Source organism: Bubalus bubalis, chromosome 7 (assembly GCF_019923935.1).
Source record: "Bubalus bubalis isolate 160015118507 breed Murrah chromosome 7, NDDB_SH_1, whole genome shotgun sequence".
Taxonomy (NCBI): Eukaryota; Metazoa; Chordata; class Mammalia; order Artiodactyla; family Bovidae; genus Bubalus; species Bubalus bubalis.
In genome coordinates, this window is record NC_059163.1 from 27,111,332 (window position 1) to 27,133,977 (window position 22,646).

The following is a 22,646-nucleotide window of genomic DNA, read 5'->3' on the forward strand; positions in this document are numbered from 1 at the left end:
ACACAAAGAGGAGGCAGTATTTTACAGAATGGCTAAAGAAATATCAATAACAAATGAACACAGCCTGTGGGATTTGTTGCTGAGCCTGTGGGATTTGTTGCTGTATTGCCTTCTCACAATACAAGGTTCCTATCAGTTCAGTCGCTCAGTCGTATCTGACTCTTTGCGACCCCATGAATTGCAGCATGCCAGGCCTCCCTGTCTATCACCAACTCCCGGAGTTCACTCAGACCCATGTCCATCGAGTCAGTGATGCCATCCAGCCATCTCATCCTCTTTCATCCCCTTCTCCTCCTGCCCCCAATCCCTCCCAGCATCAGAGTCTTTTCCAATGAGTCAACTCTTTGCATGAGGTGGCCAAAGTACTGGAGTTTCAGCTTTAGCAGCATTCCTTCCAAAGAAATCCCAGGGCTGATCTCCTTTAGAATGGACTGGTTGGATCTCCTTGAAGTCCAAGGGACTCTCAAGAGTCTTCTCCAACACCACAGTTCAAAAACATCAATTCTTTGGCGCTCAGCTTTCTTCACAGTCCAACTCTCACATCCATACATGACCACTGGAAAAACCATAGCCTTGAATAGATGGACCTTTGTTGGCAAAGTAATGTCTCTGCTTTTGAATATGCTATCTAGGTTGGTCATAACTTTTGTTCCAAGGAGTAAGCATCTTTTAATTTCATGGCTGCAGTCACCATCTGCAGTGATTTTGGAGCCCCCCAAAATAAAGTCTGACACTGTTTCCACTGTTTCCCCATCTATTTCCCATGAAGTGATGGGACCAGGTGCCATGATCTTTGTTTTCTGAATGTTGAGTTTTAAGCCAACTTTTTCACTCTCCTCTTTCACCTTCATCAAGAGGCTTTTTAGTTCCTCTTCACTTTCTGCCATAAGGGTGGTATCATCTACATATCTGAGGTTATTGATATTTCTCCCGGCAATCTTGATTCCAGCTTGTGCTTCTTCCAGCCCAGCATTTCTCATGATGTACTCTGCATATAAGTTAAATAAGCAGGGTGACAATATACAGCCTTGATATACTCCTTTTCCTATTTGGAACTATAGTTGACTGAATTTGTGTCTGTGGAGTTCTAGATTTACTAGAGTTCTAGACTTACTAGAACATCTCCGTACTTGAATTTTGAGCCTAGAATCATGTTGAAAGTTTTAGGGCAAGTATATAATTTAAACTAGTATCTATATGAAGAGAAGAGAATGGGAACTCACTCCAGGATTTTTGCCTGCAAAATCCCACAGACAGAGGGACCTGACAAGCTACAGTCCATAGGGTCACAAACAGTTGGATACGACTGAAGTGACTTAGCATGCATACGAAGATAATAGGAGAAACAGTGAGATACATATCAAACTAGTTTTCACTGGTGGCTTAAACAGTTAACATTAAAGTATATTTAGATATTGCAGTTTAAAAAGAACTTTTTTGGTTAGGTAATTTAGTTTATAGTATCTTTAACGTAGTACCTATTGTTAAACTCCCCATAGCTTTTTGTTTTAATCTTTATAATTTGTTTTTGTTGTTGGAAAACTGAGTGGATCTTGAAAGTTCTCTTCATAAGAAAGAAGTTTTGTAATTATGTATGGTGACAGATGTTAACTGAACTATTGTAATCATTTTGTAATATATACAAATATTGAATCATTATGTTATATGACCTGGAACTAATATAATATTATGTCAGTTAAAAATGAATGAATAACCACTGCCAAACAGAATAAAACAAAACTTTTTGTCTTTTATAATTTCTTTTAAAGATCAGTTTGTAAATATGCCTTGCTTTGTGAGTTTTCCAGTAAGCGTAAAAGGGTGTCATTAATGTCTCCATTTGGTTTATAGCAGTCTCGATTTATTTAAATGCTCTTCACTGTGATTTAGAAGATGGAGCTGATTCTTCCGGTATTGCAGGATGATAGGAATTACGGGAACCACTCATTTTAGAACTTTTCTTCATAAAAATGCTGTGATCATAAAAAGTAAAGCATAAGAATAATGTCGTTATTGCTTCTATTTTGTTATCATGAATAACCTATAAACCAATACGTTCTCTGCTGACAAGGAGAACAATTTCCAGTCAGTGGAGTTTAAGATGCATAATTTTCCAACCCAATTGTTTTAGTTGAAAACTGAAAGCACAAATCTTTTTCTAGTCTTTTCTGAGGCCTTGGCTTCTTTTACTTCAGCACATTTGGGGCTTCTCTCTTTTCTCTGCTTTCCTCAGAGGAACTTCCTCTCCAGAGTCTTCTCCTGGGGAAATAATTGTAATAAGGAGGAAGGCGACTGTATGGACAAAAATATGGATGGAATTGAAAATGGTGGTTCCACGTTGGAGGAGGGTAAGGCCTGTATGGAAACCTAATGTAGACTCGGAGCCATCGTGGCGGGAAAAAATGGAAGGGACACCTGGGTGTCCTGGTGATGGACTGGATCCTTGTCACTGGGTTCCTTGTGGCAGGGGGAGGGGTGAGTGTAAAGATCTCGCAGTCTGTAGGGTTTGCATTATTTTGTGAGTCTCCAGGAGGAGTGACCACTTCTTGTCCTGTGGGGAGAAAAGTGCATGTCAGGAAATAGGCCTGATGACAGGAGCAGAAGGGAGAGTCTTCAGGTGTAGCAGAGGAGAAAGAATGGAAGGGAGAATTCTAGAGTCTCCCTAAAGCATGTTTGAGAGAACTGTCTAGGTCAGTAAAATGAGACATGGACACTCTTTGTGACCCAGAAATTCCATGCTGGAGAATTTACCCACGAGAAATGAGTGCGTATGTCTACAGAAGATTAGTTCAAGAATTTTTTTTTAAGCAGCTTTTTTTTTGGCCACACTGTGGGGTGTGTGGGATCTTAGTTCTCTGACCAAGGATCAAACCTGGGCCCCCTGCAGTGGAAGTGCAGAGTCTTAACCACAAAGGAAATCTGCATAGCACTCTCATTCATATTAACCTAAATCTGGAAACCATCAGTGGGCTCCCTGGTGGCTTGGATGGTAAAGAATATGCCTGCATTGTGGGAGACTTGGATTGGGACAATCCCTTGGAGGAGGTTATGGCAACCCACTCCAGTATTCCACCTGGAGAATCCCATGGACAGAGGAGCCTGGTGGGCTACGGTACAAAGGATCAAAAAGAGTTGTACATGACTGAAGGAACTAAGTACATACACACAGAAACCATCAATAGGTGAGGATAAATAAACTATGTATTCATATAATAAAATACTACTCAGTAATAAAGACCAAGAATTATGAATACAACAACATGGATGTATCCTATGATGCTATGTTGAGCCAAAGAAGTTAGACACAAAAGAGTATTTAGTGTATGATTCCATTTATATGAAGTTCAAGAACAAGGAAAATTATGTTAATCTATGACAGATGTTCAAGCTGGATTTAGAATAGGCAGAGGAACCAGAGATCAAATTGCCAACATTCGCTGGATCATCAAATAAGCAAGAGAGTTCCAGAAAAACATCTACATCTGCTTTATAGACTATGCCAAAGCCTTTGACTGTGTGGATCACAACAAACTGTGGAAACTTCTTAAAGAGATGGGAATACCAGACTGCTTGACCTGCCTCCTGAAAAATCTGTATGCAGGTCAAGAGGCAACAGTTAGAACTGGACATGGAACAGCAGACTGGTTCCAAATTGGGAAAGGAGTACGTCAAGGCTGTATACTGTCACCCAGGTTATTTAACTTCTATGCAGAGTACATCATGTGAAATGCCAGGATAGATGAAGCACAAGCTGGAACCAAGATTTCCAGGAGAAATATCAATAACCTCAGATATGCAGATGACACCACCCTTATGACAGAAAGTGAAGAACTAAAGAGCCTCTTGGTGAAAGTGAAAAAGGAGAGTGAAAATGTTGGCTTAAAATTCAACTTTCAGAAAACTAAGATCATGGCATCTAGTCCCATCACTTCATGGCAAATAGATGGGGAAACAATGGAAACAGTGAGAGACTTTATTTTTGAGGGCTCCCAAATCACTCCAGATGGTGACTGCAGACATGAAATTAAAAGACGCTTACTCCTTGGAAGGAAAGTTATGACCAACCTAGACAGCATATTAAAAAGCAGAGACATTACTTTGCCAACAAAGGTCCATCTAGTCAAAGCTATGGTTTTTCCAGTAGTCATGTATGGGTGTGAGAGTTGTACTATAAAGAAAGCTGAGTACCGAAGATGTTTTTGAACTGTGGTGTTGGAGAAGACTCTTGAGAGTCCCTTGGACTTCAAGGAGATCCAACCAGTCCATCCTAAAGGAAGTCACCCTGAATATTCATTGGAAGGACTGATGCTGAAGCTGAAACTCCAATACTTTGGCCATCTGATGCAAAGAGCTGACTCATTGGAAAAGACCCTGATGCTGTGAAAGATTGAAGGTAGGAGGAGAAAGGGACGACAGAGGATGAGAGGGTTGGATGGCATCACCAATGTGATGGACATGAGTTTGGGTAGGCTCTGGGAGTTGGTGATGGACAGGGAGGCCTGGCATGCTGCAGTCCATGGGGTCTCAAAGAGTCGGACATGACTGAGCAAATGAACTGAACTGAATGGTTTTTAAAAAAGTGAAAAACAGCTTAGGCTTATGTGTAGGTGTTATTTAGTGGAGAAAGGAACCAGTGAATTCTTCTGATCTTGATCTGGGTGGTTGTTACATGAATATGGAGCTATGCACACACATTTATATTTATACACATACATATAAATATACACAAAAATATATGTGTACACACATATGATTATATGCACATATGCATATATGTAAAAAGTGATTCATCAGCACTTTTAAGATGTTGCCTTTATTGTGCATAAATTATAAATAAATAAGAAAATTTGGTGGAAAAAAATGTAATGTTAAGAAAAGTAACTGTCCCCCCAAAGGCTATTAATCCAAAAGACTTGCTTCACTTTCCCAGCAGTGAAATTGCTCCCTGAAGAGGACAGAGGGAGAGTCTACAGGCAGCAGAGGAATGAGCAGTGAGGACCAGGTGACAAGTTTCCAAGAAGAAATTTGGATCAATATCCAGTGTCAAGGTCTTTCCTCTAGCTATATCATTTAATCAAATTGGCTATGAAATAGCAAGATTTCCTTTAGAAAATTATCCCTTCTCTCCTTTAGAAACTTGCCAATACAAGTCTGGAAAGGGCAGCTGAGTGTGAATGATGGAAAAAATGAATTCCTCACAGGACTATTGTTAGACATTCAACTCTTTCATTGACTGGCCAGTGACAAATCAGATTTCATCAAAGAATTTCAACAAAGTGACACAGTGGAGGATGTAAGGAGAAGGTGTAGGGGAGAGGCTGGAGAGTCAGGAGTTGGCCAGTTGAGCCAGTCTTTCCATAGCTGTAAAATGGGGAAGGCCTCTCAAAGAGAAAAAGAGACAAGTGCCTATGTGGTAACAGGGTGATTGTGAGAGTAACCTCGGCTCTTGACTTTCCAGGGTTGGTCTTTTTGAGGGCTGGCTGTACTTAAGTTTCTTGGAAATATCTTTATAATAATCACCTCTATTATTTTGTTAATCCAGCTTGAATGGGTGAATTAAATACTGACTCTTTCTCCCATATCCACTCAGGCTACTGAGTATTAAAATGTTATGGCTGAAACGGGATTAAGACATTTCAAACTACAGAAGATGACTTAATGCCATATCACTCATTCTTTCCTCCTATACAGTCAGATTAATTATGAACCTTTTTAACATAAAAACTTTCTGCTGAGAATCCAGTGCCTAGAGAGGAAGCTAGCCTTATTCTTGAGCTCCACTGGGACATTTTGCTATCAGATAAGGTTTAGCTAGATCTTGGGCTCTGCCACTCAGTGAATTGGATTCTAGCTTTTAAAAATATCCACCCTTTGTGCTCATTTTACTTCTTAAAACTGAGGCTACTTACCAAATCCTCCTGACATTGGGGTGTTAGAGTTGTTAGTGTTTCCCTGACTCTGGGATGTCTAGTGTTTTTTAAAATTAAAACAAATTTATTTATTTATTTATTTATTTTTGACCATGCCACACAGCATGTGAGATCTTAATTCCTCGACCAAGGATCGAACTTGTGCATTCTACTTTGGAAACTCAGAGTCCTAACCACTGGACCACGAGAGAAGTCCCTGATTTGTTCAATATTAGTCAATGCTCTCTTCTTCCAGGAATTTCTCAGGACTCAAGGTCAAGATATATGCTTGTCCCAGTAACTAGCTCACGTAAAACCACATTCCCCCAGCAGACTAGACACGTGGTGACTATTTCAGGTTCCTGGTTGGCTAGCTCAAGTGTTGTAACATATGGGAACTTTAGGGACTTATTTGGGGAACCGTCACAGGCTTTTTACGAGGTTCAGGCCATACATCTGAGTGAGTGGGTTGATGCCATTCATGGTCTCCAAAGAGTTAATACTGCTCCTGAATTCTTCTGTCTGTCCTTGATCTGATCCATTCTCTCTGTCTTCTAAACCTCCCATAGTCTCTTCAAAGCCCCTTCAACATTCTCATTCTTCTTCATTCATTTGAAGAATTCTCTTCGCAATTCTCCTGACTTTTCTAATGAAGAATTCTCTTCACAGTTCTCCTGACCTTTCTAAGCAGATTACTTTGCTTCATATTTCAGAGAGAAAACTTCAGTGATCTGCCATGAACTTCTTTGTTTCTACTTCTCTCACTTCAAAGAGAAGTCTGCACATCCTGACTCCCTTTCCCCCACCCTATTTAATCCATAGGAATCTGACTGTTGCCGCCATCCCACAAATAAGCATTAGTGTTGTCACTAGTATCGAACTCGTGCACTCTACTTTGGAAACTCAGAGTCTTAACCAATGGACCACCAGAGAAATCCCTGGTTTGTCCAGTATTAGTCAATGCTCTCTTCTGACAAATGTTGACAGATACTTTGACAGCAATCATCAATGGTCCTGGGCTTTTAAAAAGTTGGTTCCAGATGCCAAGAACATCATTTCCTGCTCTCTTTGCCTGGTTTATCTCTATGCAGATTTCACGTCTCATTTCCTCAAGGAGGTCTTCCCTCCCCTGAGGCTGGCTTAAGGCCTTTAGCAATATGCTTCCATAGCACTCCGTGAGTCCACTTTCACCATATCTATCAGTTATGTGATTAGTATTCAGTGGTTATATTCCTCTTCCACTGATGTACCTGCGAGCTCATCGTGCATGCCTGGTCTCCTGATTGCTAGCGCTGTGCCTACAGTGAACTTGATCAGACGGAGAGAGATCTCAGTTTCCATAATTGCAAAAGTTATCACTTTCCTACCTCTCAGGGATAATGTGATTATTAACAAGCAAATATTTCTCACTAGGTAGCATACTGCCATGACACCAAAGATACTGAATATCAAAAATAAGAGCTCTTCTGTAACCTTAATTAGACTAAAGTTAGTCAAATATTTAAATGCAGATTGGAAACATTTTGAGAGAATAGCATAGTGTTTAAAAGCACAGGATCCCTTAAGAGAGCAGACTGTGTATGATTTCAGTACCTTTAGACCAGGAAATTTTTGCATCTTGTTTCACACCCCTGGATATGTTTCAGTCTCTCCTGGTTTACAGTCTTTGGGAACTTGAATAGAATTTGTATTCTGCTGTGGTGTGAAAATTGTATAAATCATAATTACATTGAATTTGTTCATAATGCTTTTCAGGTCCACTACCTCCTTCTACTTTTATGCCTATTCATTCTATTAATTTTTGAGAGTGTGCTATTTTAACTCCAACTAAAAATCTTAATTTATCTACTTAAAAAATAATTGTAATATACAGTGGAACTATATATAACTTTGTTCTGCATTTTCCAAGTCACTTGTAAATGTTATCATACTTTCATAATTTTTAAAAACAGCATAGAATCCCTGAGCTCTATGACTTATATGAGCTCTGCCATTTAATAATTGTGTGACTATTGACAGCTTCCATAACTTAAGTGATAGCTTCCTCCAAGTCTGCCTTTCCTTATTTGTTAAAATGGAGAAAACAATGCTACTTATTGGCTTGTTGTAGTGTCTAAAATAAGATATGTAAAGTGCTCAGATATGGATGTGAGAGTTGGACTGTAAAGAAAACTGAGCACTGAAGAATTGATGCTTTTGAACTGTGGTGCTGGAGAAGATTCTTGAGAGTCTCTTAGACAGCAAGGAGATCCAACCAGTCAATCCTAAAGGAGATCAACCCTGAATATTCATTGGAAGGACTGATGCTGAAACTGAAGCTCCAATACTTTGGCCACCTGATGCGAAAAGCCAACTCATTGGAAAAGACCCTGATGCTGGGAAAGATTGAAGGCGGGAGGAGAAGGGGATGACAGAGGATGAGATGGTTGAATGGCATCACGGACTCAATGGACATGGGTTTGAGTGAACCCTGGGAGTTGGGGATGGACAGGCAGGCCTGTTGTGCTGCAGTCCATGGGGTTGCAAAGAGTTGAATACCACTGAGCAACTGAACTGAACTGAACTGAGCTAGTACGTTATTGAACCTCCATGAAGATGAGGAGGACTGTTGACTCTATTGGTCATTGAAAGTGAAAGTGAAAGTCTCTCAGATGTGTCTGACTCTTTGCGACCCCATGGACTATACAGTTCATGGAAATCTCCAGGACAAAATACTGGAGTGAGGATTCTTTCCCTTCTCCTGGGGATCTTCCCAACCCAGGGATCGAACCCAGGTCTCCGACATTGCAGGAGGATTCTTTATCAGCTGAGTCACAAGGGGAGCCCAAGAATACTGGAGTGGGTAGCCTTTCTATTCTCCAGCAGATCTTCCCAACCCAGGAATCAAACCGGGGTCTCTTGCATTGCAGGTGAATTCTTTACCAACTGTACTATCTGGGAAGCCCCTATTGGTAATTGCTATAAACAGTCCTTCGCTTAGCATGAGTACTTATGCCCAGTACATAACAGATGAGTTGAATGAGTGGCGAGGCAGGCAGGTGTGGATTGTATTAATGGATGTTGAGTTCACTTCTGCAGATTTTTGTAAGTCTAAGTGAGTATTTCATTCTAGTCTCAGAAAAAAATTAAAAAAAAAATTTTTTTTTGGTTACATGGCATTTCCCAGAACAGAAATCAAACCTATGTGCCATGCAGTGGAAACCTGGAGTATTACCACTGGACTGCCAAGGAAGTCCTGCCAAACCCATAAAATTTTCAAAAATAATTTACATTCAAAATTAGAGGATAATAAGCCAAACTATTGCTGGAGTTTGGACATCAATTTTAAGTGGGTTTATTATAGTCTAGACATGAAATTCATAGTACACCAACTAGTACTTTTAAAAAAAGTAAGGATGAGATGACCTCTTTTTAGAAAATATAATTACCTGTAGTCTGTGGTTGTTTGGGCAGACAATAGCTGTTTTGTAGTGAGCTACCCTGATTTTTAAGAGAAGTAAGCTTTATACTTGATGTATAAGTATGCAGTTCTTCTTTTATACATTCTCAGGTGCCTTCAGAGGCGAACCAAAAAGAAATATAAGCCCTGTGATTAACTTGCTCACAATAACTGCAACTTAATCCACTGCATAGACTCACAGAATGACTAGTTTTGGTCAAGTCCCTAATTTTACAGATAAAGACTTTGGAGCCCACTTTACACAAGTTCACACAGGCCTCTTTCAATCCTGTGCTGTGAGTCTAGTCGACTCAACAGTGTGCAGGTTACTGTGTTAGGAGCTGCGGCAAAAGCAGAGATGAAGAAACAGGGCCTATGGGGAGATGCTACAAATACATGGATCTATAATACAGAGCATAACGCAGCAAGTACCGTGGGCAATGTGCGAATTGCTGTAAGAATTCAAAAATGTCAGATAGAGGGAGATTGCAATTTTAAAACTACATATCTTAAGAAAACTCTTGTGAAGGTAGTACCATAGTGACACTAAATGACGTCATATGAAGCAGAATTGTAATAAACAGGTGAAAGCAGGGGAGGGGCTCGCCACAGCTGTTGCCATGGAGATGAGAGAGGATGGGGTGAGTTCGGGGACCCGCACGTGATCCTGTCTGGCAGAGCCAGGACAGGTGTAAGCAAGTGATGACCTGGAACCAGGGCTGCCTGGAGAGAGTGAAGCTGCATTTGAAGGACTTTGAGGCCAGTCTGAGGGACAATGGGAAAGACGGAGCCCCAAACAGAAACCACATTTTAGTAGTGCTTAAAAAAAAGTGAATACACCTCTAATTTCATTATAACTTCTGTAGCTACATGTTTATAGGGTTTCCTGAAGAGTGGTTCACTTTCTGGAACCACCAGCTCCAATGGCCCGGCTCCTGTCCACTCTGTTATGAGCTGTGGTGTATGGGCTCAGCAAACTGGTTGGGGGATGACTAGGGTCCAGTAGGGTCTGGCTGCACCCCTGCAAAGTTCCAGGGCCACATGAAAGGGGTGGAGGGCCTGGTATGACTCCTGGGGCTCTCCTCCTTTTTCTTGCCTGTCCCCAGGGTTTGCAAACCAATTCTCTGGCTCAGGCCACCTGGAAATTTTGTAGTGGGGGAAAAGGAAAGAGGAAAGGAGCAGTGGAGAAATTGAATTTCATAGAATCTCAAAGCAAGAAGTCTAGGCTCACCTCCGCAGCACCAGGACACAACTGACTAGACGTGATTAAAATGTTAACAAACAGAAAGTGAACACCCACCATGTGCAAATTACCACACTTATTGGGAAATCAAAGAGGTGGACATTGCTGTAATTCAGGGGGGAAATTGTTAGCTCCACAACAATAATAACTAGTATTCATATAGTGCTTGAAGCTTGAAGAGCTTTTCTTGCAGGATAGCTCATTTGGTCCTAACAACCCCCATAATAATGGATGTCATTCATGCCGTCACTTTACACAAGAGGAAATGCATTTCAGAGCAGTTAAGTGCATCTGAAGTCATATAGCTAGGACTGAGACTTGGACCAGCATCTTCCGATGATAAAATTCAGTGTCTTTCTCTTTAACCACATAGGCTGATGGAAGCTGACGTAAATATTTCCAATTCATGGATATGTATAATCATGGAGCCAAATTCATTCTTTTTACACAGCTTATTAATTAGCGGACCCACAGGAGAATAAAAGCAAAACCCTTACCTTCTGCCACAGTTACCACCAACCAGCAGACCAATAGCCAGTAGGAGAAGCAGGGTCTGTGAGCCATGGCTTCTACCCTGAGCAGTCACTGCCTCGAACCCAACGTGGCTTTAAAGGGGGTGGGTGAGTCACCCACAGCTTGATTCAGGGAGTTGTATTTGCATAATGGACCACAGCCATCAGGGCCTGTGGTGTGAGGGTAAGAAGTCAGCAAGGAAATACCAGACAGTATTTATCAACCAGAGCCTCTTATAATGACGGCCAAACATCATCTATCCATCCTTGTTTGGAGTTGGATTGTGGACAATCACACCCTCGCTATACTTTTAATTCCTTCAAATCTTTTTCTCTTAGTGTGTTTTCTTTACTTGTGTGTATAGGTCTCCTCAGCAAGAGAAAGGATCTGTCCAGGAAATATTCCACACTGTTTCCTTCCGTATAGCTTACCTCACAAAGCCAAACAGGATGGGGAGGGGGTTATCCAAAGGCTCAGGGACTGAAGCGGTTTGATGAGGCTGTTCACAGGTTTCAGATCAGGGATTATGTCTTTTCTGCTTTGGTTCAGGAGCCAAGAGCAACAGTTGAAAAACTGTCTTCTCTAGTAGCCGTCATGGTCGTTATCTAAGCAGACACGAAAATTTTGGGAGGTTAACTTAGTGAGTTGTCCTTTCAGGACTCCCTCTGATTCATCAAACTGCCCCAAAAATGCTCAGTTTGTTTCTTGTCAGCTACTGGAGGAATGCGAGGGCATGGTCGCAAGTGATTAAAAGCATGGACCCTGGACCTAGAGATGATCATACTAAGTAAGTCAGAAAGACAAATGTCGTATGAAATCCACGTGGAATCTAAAATATGGCACAAATGAGCTTATCTATGAAACAGAACAGACTCACAAACACAGAGAACAGATCTGTGGTTGCCAAGAGGATGTGGGGCATAGGGGGAGAGGTGGGTTGGGAGTTTGGGATTAGCAGATACAAACTTATATACAGAATGGATAAACAACAAGGTCCTACTGTGTAGCACAGGAAACTATGTTCAATATCCCGTGATAAACCATTATGGAAACGAATATGAAAAATGATGTATATAGGTGTATAATTGAGTCACTTTGCTGTATAGCAGAAATTAACACACTGTAAATAAACTATACTTAAATAAAATAAAGGTTAAAAAAAGGTATGGACTTCAGAGTCAGGAAAAACTGGCTCCAGCCCTGATTCCTCTTCTTACTAGGTGGGTGACTTGAAGCTTCAGGGGTAAAATGGGGCTTGTAGTATTTCCCTCTGAGAATTGTTGTGACGAATAAAAGAGGTAATTGACACAGAGCTCCAGCCACAGTGCCCAGCACAAGAAAGGGAGTTGTTTTTAATTGGAGGCTAATTGCTTAACGCTATTGTGGTGGTTTTTGCCATACACTGACATGAATCAGCCATGGGTGTACATGTGTCCCCCATCCTGAACCCTCTCCCACCTCCCTCCCCAGCCCATCCCAAATTAATTAATTAGTTAAAAAATCACTTAATTACAAGGACAAATTCAGCTGGGATAAAGAGGTTTGAGGACAACACAGAACAGGTTTGGAGATGAAAACAACTCAGGTAGTTGGAGCAGACGTAGATGAAAGCGCTACAGAGAAGCTTCTGGTTTCAAATGTTCAACATGCTGCGGGCACCCACCAGACTGTTCTGTGTAAGGACTGGAAGCCTCCTTTAAGCTGCTGAACTGGCTAAGAGAACGTCTTCTACTGTCAGTATAGATATTGATAACGTTTATTGAGCATCTATTATGTGTCAGGCACTGTGCTAAGCATGTAGCTTGCATTGTATAACTGAATGTCCATAATCCGTGAGGCAAATGTTATCATCTTCATTTTATCTACAAGGAAACCAGGGCCCAAAGAAGTACTCAAGCAATGTATCCAAAATTGCAACCAAGGCCCAGAGAAGTACTCAAGCAATGTATCCAAAGTTGCACCACTGAGGGGTGGTAGAGCTGAGATTTTTAAGTTGGTGTGAATCCAAAGCCTGTCTCCCCTCTTCCTGCCCACACTAGCTCTGCAAACGAATATTAAATAAAAGGTGTAACAAGAATAAAAATACAAAAGTGAAAAAAAAAAGAAAGGGAGTTGTTGTGGTTGCAGCTAAATTACAGTGACTTCAATTCTTTGTTCTCTTAGGAGCTTATACTTGCCAACTCATTTGATCGCTCAAAGACCTAATGGTTGAGCAGAACATTTTCCTGGCCATTGCAGAAAGAACAAAACAGAGCACAGTCCCTGGCTTCAAAAGGCTGGCAATCTAATGAGAGAGACTGTGCAAACTGAGAACCAAAGTGAATAAGAATGCAAACACTCACCAACTAGAAAAATGGTAAATTCCACAGACTTGATGATAATCCTAGGCAAAAATTCTAGAAATAGATGGTTAAGTCAACGATGTGTCAGCAATTTGGAAAGGAAGCAGGGACAAGCTTAGTTCCTGAGATTTCACGGTTCGGTTCTGTTGACCACATGTCCTGTGCCACGTCTAGGGCTGGTATAGGTGCTCAGGCTAAAGATGGAGTTCCTGCTCTCATGGAGTGTCTAGTCTGGCAGGGACATTAAATATTAATTAAGGAATGACAGGAAAAGGTTTGAGTGTTAAGATAAAAAAAGCACTGGGGGCTGCAAAGCAGAGACACCCATGGCTTTACGCCAATGGGTGTGTATTACGTAGACTATTAATACTTTGTATTCTGTATTAGAATCACATTGCCATGCCAATAAAGTTAGATCCACATACTCTCTGTAACTACTGCCAGTGTTGTGTTTTATGGATTTACTGCAAACTATTTAGCCAAATATTTTGTATGATGGACATTTGTATTATTTCTTCCGCTCCTCTTTCTTTTTGTATTGGATTTCTGATAACCTTTCATTTGAAATGTTGATGAAAATAAGTAACAAATGCAAAACGGTAATAGAATTTTTTTTTATGTTTGCATTTGTTGTCCTGAAGTTTATGAAGTAAAGAAATAAAACTTCAAAAGGAACAAAAATGTTTAAAGTTTCATACAATTCTTTTTTTTTTTTTGGCTGCACTGAGCAGCATGCAGGATCTTAGTTCCCTGACCAAGGATGGAACCCATGCCTCCTGCCTTGGAAGCATGGAGTCTTAACCACTGGACTGCCTGGGAAGTCCCTCATCGAATTTTTATTTGACAGAAAATCCTAACATATCCTTTAAAAAAACTTTTATTATTTATTTATTTGGCTGAGCAGGGTCTTTTAAAAAAATGATTTATTTTTGGCTGTGCTAGGTCTTCCTTGCTGCCTGTGGGCTTTTCTCTAGTTGTAGGGGTCTACTCTCCAGTTACGCTGTGCCAGTTTCTCATTGCAGTGGCTTCTTCTTGTTGGCAACCACAGGCTCTAGGGTGCCCAGGCTCCAGAATTTGCAGCTCCCAAGCTCTAGAACACGGTAGTTGTGGCACATGGGCTTAGTTGCTCCATCATATGTGGGATCTTCCAGGACCAGGGATCAAACCCGTGTCTCCTTCATTAGCAGGCAGATTCTTTTTCAGAGAGCTACCAGGGAAGCCCTACACTGGATCTTAGTTGCGGCCTGTGGGATCTAGTTCACTGACCAGGAATCTAACCCAGGTGGCCTGCATCGGGAGTGGGGAGTTTTAGCAGCTGGACCAACCAGGAAGTCCCTGTAACATATCTTTACTGCTGGTCTTTATTTGCATGTTGTTGTTCAGACCGTACAAGTTGAGAACTGCTGGATGTCCGTCTGTGGCTTTGAGGGGCACTCTGCAGAGCCGCCTATCACACACTCAAGGACCCCAGCACGACTGCTTGAGGATGATCAGCAGCACCTAGCCTCACTCACCTCCGCAGTCCTGATGGGATGAAGTGCCTGTTTTGCTGCCAGGCCTTAGATAACCAAAGGCGCGACAGACGTCCAGTGAGGCTGGTTTCCTGCTGCAGAAACCGCTGAAGCTGTCTGGGGTAGGCGTTCCCCTTACCTGGCCGTGTGAATAAGCCGGGAAGCTGCCATCAGGGCCTCCGTGAGTCAGGATTACGGATAACCTGGGGAGAGTGATGGGTACCGGCCTGCCCCCTGAGTTAGGCTGAGGGAGTAGCGGTTAGCGCTGCGAGGCTCATTTCCTGGAGGCCTGGGGGTGGATCACACTCCTTTCGGGAATCTATAGGCTTCTGTGGTTGGCGCCAATGTGGAGCAGACTGTATGACTCTCCTGCTAGGCTTACTAAGGGCGTCTTCTGCTGGGGTTTCTCCTAAAAGGGATTACAGGCACCTGAGATTTATCTCCAACTCCACCACTTTGCAGATCTGGAGACTGAGATGAGACCTGGAGAAGTTTCCTAAAGTCATCCCAGTGATTTAACAACAGAAAGGCAGTAACATCCTGGCCAGGGGGGAATGATGCCCACCATGTGAGAGCTCTCATTTATCAATGGTCTGAAACAGTATCAAGCCAGTGGGATAAATCAGGGTGCTAGTCTCTGCCTTGCCACCCATTAGCTGTGAGGCCTTGGACCTGTCAGCCTGACTGACTCAGTTTCATCTGTATAATGTGTCATTTGCTGTGTTCTATGCACCACTGTTCTAATTATTGTGCATACATCAAGCCATTTAATTCTCAAAATAACCCAATGAGGAAGGTACTATTGTGAACCCCTACTTAAAGATGAGGAAATTGAGGCACAGAGAGGTCAGTTCATGTGACTATTAAGTGGCAGAGCCTTGATATGAACACAGGCAGTTAGGCCCTGGAATTCATGCTCTAATCACGGTGCTAGGTGGACTCTGACCCCCTGGTTGTCAGCTTATTGTTATAAAGGCTCTGAAAGTATCCTGAAAATTCAGGCATGCACTGTAGGACAAAAGTTGGTTGTTAACGTAATTTTTTTTTCAAGGCTTAAATAAAAAGAGGTAGAGGGAGAACTTACAGATTAAAAGAGATTTAAGACACATAAACAGTTACAACATTTGGACCTTATTTGGGTCCTGCTTCAAATAAACAAATTGTTAAAGAAAATACTACTGGGGAAATGTAAACACTGACTGGATATTTGATGATATTAAGTAATTATTGCAAATATGATGGTGATACATGATTTTAACAAAAAGATAAAGATGGATTCAGAGATAGTTGCTGAAATATTTACAGGTTGTATGTTGTCTGGGATTTACTTCAAAATAATCAGAGGATGGGGAGTGGGAGTATAGATGAAGCAAGATTGTCCATGTTTAATAATGATTTAAGCTGGGTGAGGGGTGTATTTGGGTTTATGATGTCAGAGCCCCCTGGACCTACTTTGCAGGGCTGATGGGGAGAATGACAGCTGATAGGGAGAGAGGGGGTTGGATGCTCTTTCGGAGATTCCCCTTCTAGGGTACCATTGATTTTAGGGTGACCCCAGTGCTTCCTACATGGCAGACTCTTAGTGGATTCTTCTGGCCTGCATGAATGCATGAGCATATGGATGAATGAATGTGAATGAATCTGGCCCATGATGAGCTGGAGAACCAGTCTGTCACAAGATCAGAAACAGAATCTAATTTCTAGGTCAAATAGAGTGATGAAATGATTCTGTATGTTTCCCAGTTAACCAAATTGTGCATTTAAAGGCATCTTTATCTATCACTATCATAAGGACCAAAATACTCCTACGCCTTCCCGCCTTATCCTGGTAGACGAAGTACATGAGAAGATTTACTAAAACCTCTACTCTGAAGCCATATCCCACTATTCACACCTCTCGGAGACAACACTGCTCTGAGTTCCACTGCTGTTATCTTTTGCTTGCCCTGCCCAACATCTGTCCCAGTGCTACTGATTAGCCTAAGTTCCCTGGCTTCAGGATTGTCTGTATCCTACACTTGCAAATCACATTGCTTTTCTATGGCCACAGAAATTGATTTAGGGTTGGGCATTTGACTCAAGCCAAATCAAGTGGAGCCCAGTCAAAACCAATCCTGGAACTTTTGTGTAAGTGACTGGAAAAGAGGCACATAAATTTTGCCTTTGGACTTGAAGTTGGGAAGAGACATATCTACACAAAGAGAGAGTCTGCTCAATAAAACCGATTGGAGAGATAGCAGATTCTGACATCATTTGATCCCCTCAATCCAGCTATACCTGAGGCCATACCCAATGCACTGCATGCAGTATGGTAAGACTGATTCTAAAGTATTACCAGCACAGTCTTATGGTAGCAAATCGCTTAGAGAATAAAGATTCTAGTCTAGTGTTGCTTGTTAAATGAAAAGAAGAGCTATTAATTTTTATATTCTTGTATGTGCTTACAAACTATAGAAATAGACAGGGAGTAGAAAACTATGTCAGTTCCAGTGGTTGGGTAAGGTAAGGCCTTTGAAGAAATTAAGATGATTCTTTTTATCATTCCATGCATTCTTCCTGAGAGCTGAGAGAAACTGGGTGACTAGACAGACTTCCCCGCCGGTGGAAGCTGTGGATACCTGAGTGCCTTGGCTACGAATGTGGTCAGGTGACTTCATCCTGTGTGCTCAGCCGCCCTGTTTATGCCTGGCAGTAGCATCAGACAGATCCAGGTTGTGGTGATGAGTCACTATGGGCTTTCCCCAGCTTCAGACACAGGGTGCGTACAGATTTTATCCTTCAACCTTAAACTGCCCCAGTTTGAGCTCCTGAATGGAATGAGTGAAGTCTGGCCTTTAGGTGTTTTCAATGAGCAATTCAGTATTTAGTGAATAGAAATCTCTGGGTTGTAGATTGGGGTTAATAACAATGTATCTCTTTGTGAGAATATGTATCATTATACAAGCTGTAAGACCAAGGGGCAAATTACCCAACTTTAATTTTCTCCTCTATAAAATGAGAATAATAATAGTGCATACCTCACAGGGTTGTTGTGAGTTTAAATGAGTTAATGCCATTTAAACACTTTCAGTGGAAATTGAGGCTATGTAAATATCAACTATAATTACTCTTGAAAAATAATAACTTTCTGTTTCAGACACATGTTTCTTCTAGAACCTGGATATCTGAAACAAAACTAAGAAAAGGCAGAACATGGGGATTTATGAAAATTGTGACTTGTGAGCGTGTGCAATACCTCTCACACAGCAGTACTTTGAAGTCCTGTTTTTTAATTTTCTGACGTATTGAGTCAGTTGGAAAGCTGAATGGGAAGGTTCTCAACAGGGAATGAAGGGGGTTTTCTTTAGGTTTCTGCTAGGTGGCTAGTCATAGGCAAGCTAATTAAAATCTTGTCATCATACTTACCCAGACAATGGTTTCTATAAATTGCAGTAGTTAAGCTGGCAGGGGTTTGAGAGAGTTCTTTGAAATATTCAGGAATTACAGGAAATGGTAATACTTAAAGACTTGTATCTAACATTCACCAATGTCTCCAGGAGATGATGAGGGTAATGGTGACAAGCAGCTACTAGTTTTTTCAGAAATGGCATGGCTTTGATTTAAATTTGTAGAATGCTGTTAAAACTTGTTCTTTCCCTCCCTCTCTTTTCTCTCTCTCCTTCTCCCCACACCTTCTTTCTTTTCCCACTCCCTCTACCCTACAGGAAATATCTTCTTCCTTTTGTATAGAACCAGCCACTTTAAACATTTTATTTATTTGTTTAGGCTGCATTGGGTCTTAGTTGCGGGCCTCAGGCTCTTTGCTGCAGGGTGTGGGCTTCTCTCTAGTTGCGGCATGTGGGATCTTAGTTCCCTGACCAGAGATGGAACTCATGTACCCTGCATTGGAAGGTGAATTCTTAACCACTGGACCACCAGGGAAGTCCAATAATTAACCACTTTTTAACAATTTGCCACATATCCTTCTATTCCTTTTTTTATGTATTTACATACACACACACACTCAAAAATTGTTTTGCATGTGGGTTTAAAAATTTTTTTATAAATGGGATAATATTTTGAGTTGCGTTCTAAATTATTTCTTTTTCACTTAAATGTCTTTTCTTCACATGCCAATTCATATAGATGGATCTCTTTCTTTTGAATTGTTGCTTACTATTGCCTTGTATGGGTGCACCATAGTTTTATTTATCGATTCACTGCCTGATGGAATTTGAATTCCTTTCCATTTTGTGCTCTTATAAACAATCCTCCCATAGGGCGCATGCAGAGTGCATTTGCCGTAAGGTACATTTAAAAGTAGCTTGCTGAAATTGTTTTTAGGTTTAAATTGTAGAATTTATCTTCATTTCATTCTAGTTTTCTGGTCCCTATGGCACTTTGTGGGCTGGATCCTTTGGATAGCCACATTTTATTGCTCGCTAAAATCATTTCGTATCCTTTCAACAAGGATATATCCAGATAATGGTGAAGGCCACAGAAAGGTGAAACGTACATCTCAATACTCTTAAGACCTACTCACAAGTGTCAGAGAGAGAGTTGCAGCCAAAACAGTTTTTTTAAATGCTCAGGATTTCAGAAGTAGTTCCTTTCAGCTGTATAGGCTGGCAACACTTTGTACCATTATAAAGTCTACCTCTTTTATAGGCACTGATACCCTTTGCTTCTACTTAAATTGTATGTTGAGTACACTTTGCTGGCAAGTCTGCAGCTGGTGCCCGTCTCCACAAGGTGCTCATCTCCAGTATTTGTGGTTAGTGTCCTGCACTAACAGAGTATGCTTCACTATCTCTGTTTAATAAAACATGTCTGTTTTAAAAAGCATGAGACCTAGATTTGCCGAGGCAGATGTGATCTTATGTATTTTTTTTCAACAGCACAAGCTCTACCACAAGGATTTGGGAAATTTATTATCTGACACAAATCTGTTGGGGACTCCACGGAGCCATGGAGCCAAGGTTAAGTTCAAAGTATCTATTTAGCTTTCTTTCTTTTTTTTTATATTTCACCTGTTTTTATTTATTTATTTTTATTTTATTTTTTAATTAATTTTATTTTTAAACTTTACAATATTGTATTGGTTTTGCCAAATATCAAAATGAATCCGCCACAGGTATACATGTGTTCCTCATCCTGAACCCTCCTCCCTCCTTCCTCCCCATACCATTCCTCTGGATAGTCCCAGTGCACCAGCCCCAAGCATCCAGTATCGTGCATCGAACCTGGACTGGCGCCTTGTTTCATACATGATATTATACATGTTTCAATGCCATTCTCCCAAATCTTCCCACCCTCTCCCTCTCCCACAGAGTCCATAAGATTGTTCTATACATCAGTGTCTCTTTTGCTGTCTCATATACAGGTTATTGTTACCATCTTTCTAAATTCCATATATATGCGTTAGTATACTGTATTGGTGTTTTTCTTTCTGGCTTACTTCACTCTGTATAATAGGCTCCAGTTTCATCCACCTCATTAGAACTGATTCAAATGTATTATTTTTAATGGCTGAGTAATACTCCATTGTGTATATGTACCACTGCTTTCTTATCCATTCATCTGCTGATGGACATCTAGGTTGCTTCCATGTCCTGGCTATTATAAACAGTGCTGCGATGAACATTGGGGTACATGTGTCTCTTTCCCTTCTGGTTTCCTCAGTGTGTATGCCCAGCAGTGGGATTGCTGGATCATAAGGCAGTTCTATTTCCAGTTTTTTAAGGAATCTCCACACTGTTCTCCATAGTGGCTGTACTAGTCTGCATTCCCACCAACAGTGTAAGAGGGTTCCCTTTTCTCCACACCCTCTCCAGCAATTATTGCTTGTAGACTTTTGGATCGCAGCCATTCTGACTGGCGTGTAATGGTACCTCATAGAGGTTTCAATTTGCATTTCTCTGATAATGAGTAATGTTGAGCATCTTTTCATGTGTTTGTTAGCCATCTGTATGTCTTCTTTGGAGAAATGTCTATTTAGTTCTTTGGCCCATTTTTTGATTGGGTCATTTATTTTTCTGGAATTGAGCTGTAGGAGTTGCTTGTATATTTTTGAGATTAGTTGTTTGTCAGTTGCTTCATTTGCTATTATTTTCTCCCATTCTGAAGGCTGTCTTTTCACCTTGCTAATCAAAGTATCTATTTAGTAAGTGATCAGATACTATGAGACAGTGCTAACTCAAAGTAGCCAGTTCAGAGTGAGATGAGGTGCTCGTCCTAGAATGTAGATCAACACGTAGTTTCAGTGGGACTTCCCTGGTGGTCCAGTGGGACTCCATGCTCCCAATGCAAGGGGTATGGATAAATCCATGGTTGGGGAACAAAGATCTCGCATGCTCTGGGCAAAAAACAAATATATCTTAAAACACATTGCTTTATTCATGGAGAAAATCTCACTATGAAAATATGTTGACTAGTGGGTTTGGCGGTGTAGTTGACTTCTTTTCTTATGTGAACTCCTTTACTTGGACACTGGTCTCTGAACCACATGATGAGTAGCACTGTCTCAAGTGCTTTATGGAATGGAATGAATAAATGAATGAATGAATGAGACATATCTAAGATGGATAAGTGGTTTTTCAGAGTTGACCTGGGAGGATGTGATTAAATAAAATTTTCCTGACTTTCAGTGGGACAATGTTCCTTGCTCGTCCTTGAGCTGCCACAGAGAGGGAAGGTTTGTTGAAGGCGCAAACAGATCACCTGGCCACTGCTGCTTGTGCTACTCTTATTCCCTATCAAGAGCATTTCTCCCCTCTTGTGCTCTGCCCTTCTTCCTGTTCTTATCTCCTTTCCCCATTATCTTGCCATAGGATTTAAAGAAAGAAAAACAATGCATGGAAAGCTCATTGTATGGTCTATGTTTTACAACCAGTTAAATATAATTCTCATCAATTATATTGATGAGGAAGGTATATTGTCCACTTTGTGAATGCTCATAGAGGTTCAGTAACTTGCCCCAGGTCCCATATGTTGTAAACCGGCAGGCTTGAGACTTGAACCTGGGTCTCTCTGATTCTCCCCAGGTGGTTTGGTCTCCTACTCTTACATCTGAGGACGCTGCTAATAGAGTCCCAGTCCTGTGACAGAAGTTTAAAAGTGTCTACACCGACACACTTGAGTTCCATTTTGGAGCTTGGAGGCTCCGTACATTTCATAGTCACCTACTTTAATTGCCATGGTCCTGCCACCTTGCTTACTTCTGTTTGTGTCATATACGTGTGCATCCCTGTAGGCTGCGTATGCCTTCACCTTGTCATCTTTGCATCCCTCACAATACTGTATGGGGCTTTGAAAGCAGCACACTCAATGGGTTATGATGTTAAATTTGCTAGTCTATAAATTTCTTTATGTGCCTAAAAAGTGAACGTGAAAGTAACTCAGTCATGTCTGACTCTTTGCGGCCCCATGGACTACACAGCCCATGGAATTCACCAGGCCAAAATACTGGAGTGGGTAGACGTTCTATTCTCCAGGGGATCTTCCTAACCCAGGATCCAACCCAGGTCTCCCGTGTTGCAGGCAGATACTTTAGCAGCTGAGCCACCAGCTGAAGTAAATATTAAATGAAGGAGACCGAGACTCAAACACTTAAACTTTAAGATACTGTGGTATGAATTCTATTGCACATGTGCATCTACTATTAATAATAAAGCCGTGCACAGTGAGGAGAAAGGCACCAGGGAGCCCACT

The 22,646-nt window shown here is 41.2% G+C and overlaps 1 protein-coding gene across 2 annotated transcripts; it reads right to left on the reverse strand.

The window, feature by feature from the left end:
• Positions 1–934: 934 nt before the first annotated feature.
• ODAPH (odontogenesis associated phosphoprotein) lies at positions 935–16,403 on the reverse strand. 2 transcript variants are annotated; one of them, XM_025289894.3, is made up of 4 exons: positions 15,097–16,403; positions 11,536–11,709; positions 11,089–11,274; positions 935–2,551 (listed from the first exon to the last, which is right to left on the reverse strand). In XM_025289894.3, the coding sequence occupies exons 3-4, from the start codon at positions 11,153–11,155 to the stop codon at positions 2,187–2,189; spliced, it is 432 nt and encodes a 143-aa protein (XP_025145679.1). In that variant the 5' UTR covers positions 11,156–11,274; positions 11,536–11,709; positions 15,097–16,403; the 3' UTR covers positions 935–2,186. The 2 variants fall into 2 exon arrangements, 1 of the variants encoding a protein (XP_025145679.1); XR_006552190.1 differs by lacking the exon at positions 11,089–11,274 and having other exon boundaries at positions 2,431–2,551.
• Between the last annotated feature and the right edge of the window lie 6,243 nt (positions 16,404–22,646).